General features: G+C 44.5%; 2 protein-coding genes across 4 annotated transcripts in view; one reads left to right on the plus strand and one right to left on the minus strand.

The window, feature by feature from the left end:
* The window catches only part of LOC141121593 (uncharacterized), a 243,927-nt gene that overhangs the window by 90,787 nt on the left and 140,868 nt on the right, over window positions 1-12,272 (plus strand). The gene's annotated exons all lie outside the window — the stretch shown is intronic.
* The window catches only part of LOC141121626 (uncharacterized), a 118,648-nt gene that overhangs the window by 32,871 nt on the left and 73,505 nt on the right, over window positions 1-12,272 (minus strand). Inside the window, 2 exon segments of the mRNA XM_073611276.1 lie at window positions 2,247-3,473; window positions 7,385-7,388. Of these exon segments, the coding sequence (XP_073467377.1) occupies window positions 2,247-3,473; window positions 7,385-7,388 (1,231 nt within the window).

Here is a 12,272-nt window from a genome sequence, read left to right on the forward strand (position 1 = left end):
CAACTCGGTAATGGTTGTCAAAAGTAGTTGCAGCTTTTCAACCCCTAGAGAAGGCAGGAAATATAGATTAATATCAGGCCCCACTAAGAGGGAAAAATATTTGGGACAAGAGAATACTTGTGTGTGAACTGATGCACCCACAGCAGAAGATTACTCACGGTCCACCAAGGCAAACCTAGGACTTATAGTTCTCTATCCAGTGAGGGACAAACACCTTTGATCCCCCCCATAATCCGGGTGACGTGAGCTTAAATGCAACACCTCAACAGAAGGGCCAGGTCCAACCATCGTATGTGAGGTCAAGCCCCTAAAGGCCCCTCTATAGCCGGATCCCACTATAGTCGGGAACCTAATGTGCTTGATGGCGGTGCTGGGAGGAAACACCCAAATCTATACAATAAGTATCTGGCCTGTCATCAGACCCCTATAACTCTACTCACCTAGCACTGCAGTTGACTGAAGACAAAGAAATCCATCAACTAGAGCAGGGGTCTCCAAAAGTATGGCTCTTCAGTTGTTCAGGAACTACAATTCCCACCATGCCCAGTCATGTCTGTGAATGTCAGAGTTTTACAATGCCTCATGGGATGTGTAGTTCCGCAACAGCTGGAAGGCCGTAGTTTGGAGATCCCTGAACTACAGCAAAAGTCTCCTCTCCACTCCTGAGCACTAGGCAAAAAACTAGAGCTTAAAGCGGAACTACACTACCCCCCATACATCCATGTCACCATGCTTTATTTTGCTGAGAAATAAATTTGATAAACAAACAAGATATTTGGGGGGCACACACTAAAAGATGCATTAAAGATGGTGCAGCCATAAGACCGTACAGTAGAAAAAATATTATAGCGCACACATGCAAAAAAGACATTTACCTCCAGCAAGGCTAGTTTAAAACACCTAAACATTTTCAAAAAAACATTATCAAAAAATATTTGGGATTTGGTCACACCCTATTGCTATATGGTGCTAAGCCCACTTACTGCGACAAAGTACCCCATGATTAGTGGGCCCTACACTATCCATAGATTGGGAGATCCTGCTTCTCTGAACCATGAGAGCTACACTCTTCTTTTTTAATCGGCCAATTTCAGCAAGGTCTCCTCTCTGCTAGCGTTGCGCGAACGGTTCAGCCCGAGCATGAGTTCGGGAGCAACATTGGCTGTTCGCCCCGTTCGGGGAACACCCGAATTTACAGGGTGTTCAGCTTGTGTTTGCCCCGCCGAACGCCCTGCAATGCAGTGTGTGCTGCACAGGTCATTCAACGCCCTGATTGGGCAAAGCTTTGCCCAATGAGGGTGCAGTAACAGCTGGTTGTTAAGGAGTGGGGCCGGGAAGCCAGCCACGGTGTCCTTAACAACCAATGAGTCATCAGCTGTCAATGGGCTTCCCCACTCCTTTTGACACTTTTTTTGGTGAATGGGTAAGGGCGCGATCTGGGGGCCCCCTTCTTAACCATTACAGCAATATGATGTGCGCAAAGTGGTTGTTATCCTGACCAGACGTCATATTACGTGATCAGGTTAACCTGCAATCTAGATGATGACAATTTAGGGAGCTTTCATTCAGCTAGTGCTACTGTCAAGTACTATGTACCCCATACTCATTCACGTAAGGTGGCCAGTATATGGGGGTTTCCAGACTCCAATATGACCCCAGGCAACCGATACCCACAGTTACTGGCTAAGGGGACAAGGTATTTTGCCAGGAAGATTACCCCCCTCATAAAATAAGGAAATAGTAAAAGGTAGAAATCCGATTAATCAGGAAAATGACTTGTGGAGGCGGAGTAGTTATTACATTTTTGTACAATACAATACACAACGTGTTACATTATTGTAACAGAGAAAAAGAAAAATAGCACATTATGGCAACTGGGTGGACCTGCTAATTATAGAAAATTCAGTGGCTGAATATCAAGAGTTTTTGAAAGCTTACACTACAAACTTGACTCCATTTTTATTTTTCTACTGCTATCAATGGCCAACACGGTACAACACTTCATCCATGTCTTTGGTGATCTCTGATCTCCTTATGAACTGTTTCTTACATGATGATCAGCCATGGAGTATATCTGAGGTATATATCAGGGTGTGCTTCTTCCCCACATGAGAGCTGTGATGTCCAGCAACATTCATATAGAATCGCACTCAAGGCACTAATATACCTCGAGGGTTGTGTGGGATCCCTGATGTACAGGAAGACAGGACTTCAGTGAGGAACAATTCCCTCTCTCAGGACAGGAATATGGCTTCTCCCTCTGTGTGAGATCTCTGATGTCGGTTAAGATCTGAGTTCTGTGAAAAACATTTCCCTCACTCAGGATAGGAACGTGGCTTCCCCCCCGTGTGACATCTCTGATGTCGGGTAAGATCGGACTTCTGTGAAAAACATTTCTCGCACTCAGGACAGGAATACGGCTTCTCCCCCGTGTGAGATCTCTGATGTCTGGAAAGACTGGACTTCTGTGAAAAACATTTCCCACACTCAGGACAGGAATATGGCTTCTCACCTGTGTGACATGTCTGATGTTTATGAAGATTGGACTTCTCTGAAAAACATTTTCCACACTCAGGACAGGAATACGGCTTCTCACCTGTGTGATATGTCTGATGTTTATGAAGATGGGACCTCTCTGAAAAACATTTTCCACACTCGGGACAGGAAAATGGCTTCTCCCCCGTGTGAGATCTCTGATGTGCGACAAGTTTAGATTTTTGTACGAAACATTTGCCGCACTCGGAACAGGAATACGGTTTTTCCCCCGTGTGAGATCTCTGATGTCTGACAAGTAATGATTTTTTTGCAAACATTTTTTCACACTCAGAACAGGAAAATAGTTTATCCATTGCACAAGTCCTCTGATGTGCGACAAGATGTGATTTTTTTACAAAGCATTTCCCACACTCAGAACAGGAATACGGCATCCCACCTGTATGCAGTCTCTGATGTGTAAAAAGAGAGCATTTCAATGAAAAACCTTTCCCACACTCAGGACAGGAAAATGGCTTCTCCCCGTTGTGAGACCTCTGGTGTCTAACAAGTTTTGATTCCTCTACAAAACATTTCCCGCACTCAGGACAGGAATATGGCTTCTGCAATGTGTGAGATCTCTGATGTCTGTAGAGACTGGACGTCTGTGAAAAACATTTCCCGCACTCAGGACAGGAATATGGCTTCTCACCTGTGTGAGATCTTTTATGTACATTGAGATCAGATTTAAAATAAAAACTCATCCTGCACTCAGTACAGGAAAAGCTCTTCTCTGTTGGAAGGATGGCACCATCCCTCACAGTCTGAGGTTCCTCAGGATAAGAGGAATACGATGGTCCATCTACACTGTGTGGTGCCGGATGGACATTTGAGGTAGCTGGGTTTTCTCCTGGACAATACTGTGTGATGTCCTCATCTTCTACTTTACAGTCTGGAGACAAAGTGAGACAATCCACTGAGGTTTTCCTCATCTCCCGTCCATCTACTAAAATAGAGATAAAAAGATTATTACTAGACATGAGCAGATTGGTTCCCCTAAACCAGGACTCCGCCCACATCAGACAGCTTTGTCTCTGAGGATCTTACAATTCCCCCTCAAGGTAACTAGTAAATGGGTCCTCAGGTCTCCTACCAGTTCATTTCTTTATTCATGGACCTTAGTCAGAGAGTGAGGAAACAACGAGAACTGTCTTTTATAGGAGTGACAGTGATGAGGGGATTATAGGACGAGTGTCCCCACCACCTCTATCACTCATTGCCATCTTCCCAACACAAGAAGTCCTGCACTTCCTTATTTAGTCCATGATTTAGTCATGAATAACAGCGGGGCTGAGCCCCACCAGAGGTCAGAGAGTGAGGATGGGGGGAGAACAACCAAGATGAAGACTGGACTGATCCTGAAGACCACCATCATTGGGTTATTGACTCCTCCCTCATTATCACTTTCTGTTTGAGGTTCAGAAGTTTGAGGATGTTCAAATCAAATCATCAGATATAAAATGTCCAGCTGGTAGAAAATGGGTGTAACAAAAGAGAATACATATTATGTTTATTCTGTATATAGCAGTAAACAAAATGTGCAAAATAGAAGTCAGGACTATGTAATGTACACCATAGAGTAGAGCTGCACGGTTAATCGTCAAGAATTGTTATTGCGATTCTGTCTATGCAAAGAATTCTCTCTGCTCTTCTGAAGCCACACCTGTCAAAAGAAAGGAAGAAAAAATCTGGGCAGTCTGCCAAGAATCAGAACATTCTTTAGGGGGGAGGGAGGAGCCGGATGTGGGCGTCACGCTGATGCCGTTGCTAAGCCCATGAGGTCGGCCGTATACCTCCCCACGATGCGAGTCTAGGCGTCAACCCCTCATGCCCCGTGTCTTCCCCACGTCCCCCCCACGGATCAGCACGGAACAGCCTGGGTGCCTGGTGCCTTCCCCTGCTTCCAGCATATTGTATCCCCAGATAGCAGCGGCGGGCCTCACCTGAGTCGCAGCGTCTCCACATTCACCGTAGCGGTTCCCTGTGGCTTGCAGCCAAACCCGGCCCGTGACAGCACTGGAGGCTCTCCGCACCTCCGCGTCTCCGTCCCTCCCGCTGCTCCACGTGCACCCCTGCGAGTGGGGGCCGGGTCGGAGCTCGGCTGGGGGCGGGGAGGTGAGCCGATAGCAGCCAGCGGTCCCTACCAAACACCACACACAAGCGCCGCGGCCGGAGCAGACTCGCGGTCCCCGGGAAGAAGCGAAGAGACCGCCGCCACAGCAGAGGATAAGGTGAGAGGGGATCTCGTGAGCGGCTGCGAAAGCCAGGGAGAACATAAGGACACAGAGGCTGCGGTTGGAATATAGTAGACACAGAGATACTGAAGGAGATACTGAAGGACAGAAGGATCAGAGGTAACGTTAAAAAAAAAAAAAAACAAGAAAGAGGTGGGAGCAGTCAAGAGCAGCCTGCGGGGTAAGTGAAAAGGAAAAAAAAAAAATATTTTTTTTTATATATACCCTGAGAGTGATGTCTGAAGTAACGGACTGTAGCCCCTGGCGGTAAAAACCTGCAGTTTTGAAATAGCTGGAAATTGAATGCATATATAGCAAAACCTAAAGGTGCCCCGGAGGCTCTGGAGGTGGAGGAGTGCTCAGGACTCTGTGATCGGTATATGTGGTACAGCCACAGCTCTAAAGTGGCGGGTGAAAGGAAGCTTAAAGCCTCCCGGTAATTCCCAGCAAATTTTCAGCCAGTGTTATATAAAACCAACATATTATGTATACAAAAGTGAAACTCTCACACTATAAATATACGTGGACACACAACATAAAAAGGCTTAACTAGGGTGAAACCTGAGTCTGCACACAAGGTTTTTGGTCACCTGCAACCTACCTCACCAGCCCTATCTGTTTCTACCGTACAGCTCTATCATTGCCTGTGGCACTGTCTGTAGTACTCTTGTAATTTAGATTTGATCTGTGCCCTGGACTAACTCTGTATGCTCGAACTATGTATAGGGTAAGGGGGGGTGGACTTCAAGAGCGGTATTAAGATACACAGAGATCCAAGTACCAATTGGCGGGAGGAGGAGCTAAGCGGTCCCGGAGAAACTGAACGCATCTAGCCTAAAACTTATAAATCTATATAGATCTATGTATATGGATATATAGATATGTGTACATATATATAGATCTATACGTGCAAACCTATACTTATAACTATACCTGTCAGCACCACTACCCAGGCAATATCAGGGCATAGAAAGGAAGGTATGAGAGGTAAATCAACAAAGGGGATGACATCTAATCCGCCTAGAACAAGCGCAAGCCCGGGAACTATCAGGAAGTATATGGTACAGGACAGTAGCAAAGAAAGCCCAGGTAAACAAACGGGAGCTAAAAGTAAAGCCCCGGAGAGCCTGCCAAAGATGGGGACAAGAAGACAAACAGCAGAGATAGACATCCATGCTGCAAGTGGTGAGATATTGGAAGCAGAAAGGGTGGATTCCCAAAATAAACTACCAACTAAAAGCGAAATGGCAGAAATGTTCGCGAAGCTTGAAGCCTCCATAAAAGGAGAAATCGACTCCTTACGAGAAGACATGAACCAAACTTTAAAAAGGGTGGAAGAGGCAGAAACAAAGCTAGACCAACATGGAGAAGTGCTGGAAGGTTTCAAAAAACAGATAGAGGAGGTCATAAAAGAACAGAGAAACATCCTGTACAAACTGGAAGATCAGGAGAATAGGAGCAGAAGAAAGAACCTTCGAATAAGAGGTCTTCCCGAGATCCAGGGAGAAAAAGAGGATCTTCAAGGAAAAATGGATGCAATCTTCGGGGGAATGATCACCTCACCCAATATAGGCGGTAAAATAAAATTTGACAGAGTTCACAGGATTCGCAAGCCCACAGTGATCAAGGGGGACGTCCCAAGAGACGTGATCGCGAGATTTCACAATTTTCAAGATAAAGAACTGGTGAAGATGTGTATGAAAAAGAATCAACCTGTGAAATACGGAGAGACGAACGTACAAATCTTTGCGGATCTGGCGGCGGAGACGCTGGCCAGGAGAAGAGTGTTGAAACCGCTGTTGGTCCAGCTCCAAGCGCATGAGTCAAATACTCCTGGGGTTTCCCAGCCTGCCTGAACGGGTTCAAAGAAGGCCGATCGGCAACCTTAAGATTCCCGGAAGAAACTCAGAAATTTTGCGATCGCCTGGGGGTCTTTCTAGTCGAAGTCCCGGGTTGGTGGGAAAGAGCAGGAAATCGGGACCCCACCAAAGAACAGCAGGCCTGGCAGCCAGTCCTCAAGATAAAACTGAGATAACTAGAACTGCACCTGTTAGGCAATAGTAAATCACCAAGCGGATGCTGGGGGGGCCGGGGAGTGGAGGGGAAGGGGGAGGGGGCTGACCCGGGCAACCCCCAACAAAGGGGGAGCATTGGATCTGGAGACGCCTAAGCCGAGCTTCACCTCAAGGGGGATAACCAGCGGGCCAGGTGGGGCGGTAGGGCCCATGGTTTCTCAGGTCATGGGGAGACCGGATTCCCCCAATCAGGGGGAGGAGATGGGAGGAGAGGGAAGGGGGGGTGGGGGTTGGGGGTCGAGGGAGGGTTAGGGAGGGAAGAAAGGTTGGGATGGGGGGGTCAGGAGAGGGAGGGGGGCGAAGGGGGGGTTTAGGGATGGTGGATGGAAGGGGAATCTACCAGTAATAACAGGGAAGAATAAAGATGAGGCCCTTACTCTCGCAGAGTGGTGTGACCAAATACAAAAAGTGTAAAAAGGGATGGCGAGTCTAAAGATAATCACCTATAATGTACGTGGCATAAACGTTCCCAGGAAAAGAGCAAATATTACGGGCGAGCTGAGATTTCTGGGGGCGGACGTGGTCCTACTTCAGGAAACTCACTTCGCTATAACAAACAACAATAAAATAAGCTCAAAAGATTACCCCAGGTGGTTCTATGGTGATTCCCCAATGAGCCGAGCAAAAGGAGTAGCCATAGGGTTTGCCAGCGGTGTAAGATTCGAGAGACGAGTGGATCCTGATGGGCGATACCTGTTCTTGAGAGGAAAATTAAACGGAATAGAATGTACCCTGGCAAACATATATGGCCCAAATAAAAACCCCATTGGCTACCTAATGAAGCTGTTAGCTGACTTAATGGAATTCAAGAAGGGGGGCCTTATAATGGGGGGCGATTTCAACTTCTGCCCGGAACCAAAGGAGGACAGTACGTCAAGTGCACAGGGGACTGGAATGAGATGGAGGAACAAATTAAAACAGAAATTGCACCAACATCAATTGGTAGATGTCTGGAGGCTACAACACCCCAAAACAAGAGATTTCACATTCCACTCCCCTGTCCACGCGTCATATTCTAGACTTGACTACTTTTTAATAGAGCATAGGCTGTTAGAAGTAGCGGTTAGCACAAACATCGGTATAACAACGTTCTCTGACCATGCGCCGGTGATGTTACAACTAAAGATGGGAGAGTTAAACACAAGGAATAAAGTGTGGAGACTAAATGAGGAACTTTTGCATGATAGAGCAATAGAAGAACGAATGAAAAAAGAATTAGAGATGTATTTCAAAGAAAATAACACAGAAGGGGTTTCTAAAACGACGGTGTGGGAAGCGCATAAGGCCTTTATAAGAGGCATCATGATAAAAGAGGAGTCGGTAAAAAGAAAGTGCACTAGTGAGAAAACACGGGCGAAGTGAGTGAAGAAATTAACACATTAGAGCAGCTCCATAAGAATAAGATCGATAGCGAAACTTTGCTAAAACTCAGCCGTAAAAGAGAGGAGATGAGAGAACTCATAGAGCAAGATAAGAATGAAGTACAATAAAGTCAAAAAAGAAAGGTATCTATACGGGAACAAACCGGGGAGACATCTAGCGCAGGCTCTAGCAAAAAAAAAATCAGTAAACTACATAGACAAAATACAAACAGGCAATGGAGAATTCGCACACAAGTCAGTGGAAATTGCTAGGAAGTTTCAGGAATATTACGCGAGTCTATATGCTACAGGCTCCAAAGAAGAGGTCGAACAGAAATGGGCTAAAATAAAAGCATACCTGAGAGAGAGCGGCTTAAAGAAAATCACAGAGGAACAAATTAGTCAGCTAGAGACCCCAATCACTGAGGAAGAAATAACAAAAACCATAAAAGAAACACCGATGGGGAAAAGTCCAGGCCCTGATGGCCTGACGATTCTCTATTACAGAAAGTTTAAAGATATCCTGATCCCAAAAATGTGCTACCTCATGAATAGGATTGGGGAGAATGAGGAATTACGTAAAGAAGCCCTAGAAGCTACTATTGTTGTTATCCCTAAGGAGGGGAAGGATGGAACGATATGCTCAAGTTACAGACCGATTTCTCTCCTAAATCTAGATACTAAAATCTACGCTAAAATCCTTGCGGACAGGCTGAAAAAAGTAATGCAAAAAATAATACACCCAGATCAAGTTGGTTTCATCCCAGGGAGGGAAGGGAGAGATAATGGAACCAGGACCCTGCTAGCAATACAGCAGATGAAAGGCAATGGGGCCCCAGGACTACTCCTGTCGATAGATGCAGAGAAAGCATTCGACAGGGTAGACTGGGGCCTCATGCAGGGTACATGGGAAGAAATTGGACTGGGCGAGAAAATGATAAAACGTATAAAAGCACTATACAATAGACCTACAGCCAGGGTAAAGATAAACGGGATAGTATCTGAACCATTTGAAATGTTTAACGGAACGAGACAGGGGTGCCCACTATCCCCCTTGCTATTCGTGTTGGCATTGGAACCACTTCTAGCTAAGGTAAGACAGAACCCTGATATAAGGGGGATAAAGTTGGGGGAGGAAACACATAAATTAGCCGCGTACGCGGACGATATCTTGTTCTATGTAACCAGCCCAAAGACATCCCTCCCAAATATAATGAAAACCTTAAAAGACTATGGTGAGGTCTCAAACTTTAAGTTAAATCCATCGAAGTCCGAAACCCTCACCTTTAACATCCCAAAAAGTGAGGAACTCTTACTCCAAAAGAGTTTCACATTTGTTTGGGGTAAAAATGAAATAAACTATTTAGGGGTCAAGATGACTAAAACCAACGCAAGTCTATATCAGGTAAATTTCCTTTCATTGCTGGATGAGATCAAAACGGAATTAAATAGAATAATAACAGGAAACATATCGTGGGGGGGGGGGAGAATAAATATTTTTAAAATGGTCATTCTCCCTAAAATCATATACAAAATGCAGATGCTACCGATCCCACTCCCGGAGGCTTTTTTCAAAACAATACAAAAGCTTTTCACAAGTTTTATCTGGAAAAGGAAAAAAGCAAGAATAAGTATGGCACAGTTAACCAAAGAAAGGGTAAGAGGGGGCTCGGGTGCACCGGATATTAGAAATTATTACAATGCGGTAATAGTGTCACGGATAGTGGAATGGGCAAAAGAAAATAGAGAAAAGAGATGGGTGAAGATGGAAGGCACAATAAGCACAGTCAACCTAGGTAAAATAATTTGGATACCCCCACTATATAGAAAATTAGGTAAAGGCACAAACAACATCACTAGTCATGCACTAAAAATTTGGGATCACATACACAGAAAAGAAAAATGGGAATATAATTCACCACTAACACTTTTAACAAACACAGAATATTTTATACCGGGAATCGAAGCCTGGTTCGGGAAATGGATAACATTAGAAAATGCACAACTGAAAGATATTATGGATCAAGGCAAAATTTACACGTATCATGAAATAAAGAGCAAAGGGGAGTGGAGATCGATAGATGAATGGCAATACAATCAATTAAAACATTTTACAGAGTCTTTGCCCCAGCCAATCTGCTTCCCTTAGAAAAAATCTGTGTGGATAAGGGAAAGAAGAGGGTGATCTCAAAGATATATAGAGCACTTACAGAAAGGATCGGCCCGGATATTCCATCGTTTATTACAAAATGGGAGAATGAACTAGGGATATTCTTGAAAAAAGAAGAGATTAGACAAATATTGTGCCGGGTTTACGACACTACAGTAAACAGTAATATGATCGAGACAAACTATAAATGCTTAGTGAGATGGCATATCACCCCCGATAAAGCGCACAAAATCTTAAAAGAAAAATCAAAATATTGCTGGCGAGGGTGCAAAGAAATTGGGACGACGGCCCATATATGGTGGCAATGCCCGGAAATTTTAAAATATTGGGATGAGATAAGGCAAATAATAGGGGTAATAACTAACACAATGCTCCAAGACAATAAATGGAGTTGCTTATTCCATGGGATAAATATGCCAAACAAACAATATCTGAAAAGTTTATTGCCACCACTTTTAAACGCAGCTAAAAGTCTTATCCCTAGACATTGGAAGGAACCAATAAGACCCACAATGAGGAACTGGTGTAATAAAGTTAATGAGATCCAAAACCTAGAGTACTTAAGATTTAGTGATGGGGGGGGGGGGGGGGGGGGCGGGTAGCGTACGAGGCAAAATGGCAGGAATGGGATAAATTCAAACAAACTTTGAGATATGCTGAAGCCATGGGAGCATAGGGAGCAGTAGAACGACTGTACCAAGGGAATAGGAGAGATAGTAGACAACCCAATCAGAACACAGAAGAGTAGTTGAGAGAAAGGCCTGGAAAAGCGACTGGTAGATAGGGGGGCGGAGGGGGTGGTGGTGGGTGGGAGGGCTATGTGGTAGGGTGGGCTTGGGAGTATAAAGGCATTTATTTATGATAAGGTCTGGGAGAATAAAGGCATTTATTTATGATATAAATCATTGAAATGTATACAAAAGGGGGAAGGGGAAGACTGCAAAAAAAAAAAAAAAAAAAAAAAAAAAAGCTACTATGATGTAATTGTGAGGGAAATAAATGAACGGAAAAGTTGATTTAAGTACCTCAAAAACAACAAAAAAACTGAAGTAGCTAAAAAAAAAAAAAAAAAAAACAAAGAAAAAAAAAAAAAAAAAAGAACATTCTTTAGCAGTGAACTTAACTAGAAACATTGTAACAATTTGTCAAAGGAATAGACTTCTGTGTGTAAATGAGGAAAGTTTAACCACTTAAACACTAAACCTTTTTGCGACATTTGTTGGTTTCAAGTTAAAATTTTTTTTTTGCTAAAAAATTACTTGGAACCCCCAAACATTATATATATATATATATATATATATATATATATATATATATATATATATATATATATATATATATATTTTAGTAGAGACCCTGGAGAATAAATTGGTGGTTGTTGCAATATTTTATGTCACACTGTATTTGCGCAGCGGTCTTTCAAATGCAATTTTTTTGGAAAAAATTACTTTAACCACTTGCCGACCGGGCCATAGCCGAAAGACGGCTGCAGCGCGGTCGGCTAGTTCTGGGTGGACGTCCGTGGGACGTCCTCCCAGAATACTGCTCTTGCGCGCCCCCTGGGGCGCGCACCCGAGAACTTCCGTGACCGCCGGGTCCAGAGGACCCGGCGCATCACGGATCACGGTAAACGGCCGCTAATTGCGGCCGTTTACCATGTGATCGCTCCGTCAAATGACGGAGCGATCACATGTCAACAGACCGGCGTCATGTCATGACGCCGGTTCCTCCCTCCCCTCTCTGTACCGATCGGTACAGTGCGGGGGGAGAGGGGGAGGGATCGGATGGCAGCACCGCTGTGGGCTGTATGTGTAGTGCCCACAGTGGTGCTCAGTGACAATTGTAGTCACATCCATCCATCTCTCCATGCTCAGCCATCCCTGCAATACTCTGCATAATA

The sequence above is a fragment of the Aquarana catesbeiana genome, unplaced genomic scaffold (assembly GCF_042186555.1).
Source record: "Aquarana catesbeiana isolate 2022-GZ unplaced genomic scaffold, ASM4218655v1 unanchor226, whole genome shotgun sequence".
Classification (NCBI taxonomy): Eukaryota; Metazoa; Chordata; class Amphibia; order Anura; family Ranidae; genus Aquarana; species Aquarana catesbeiana.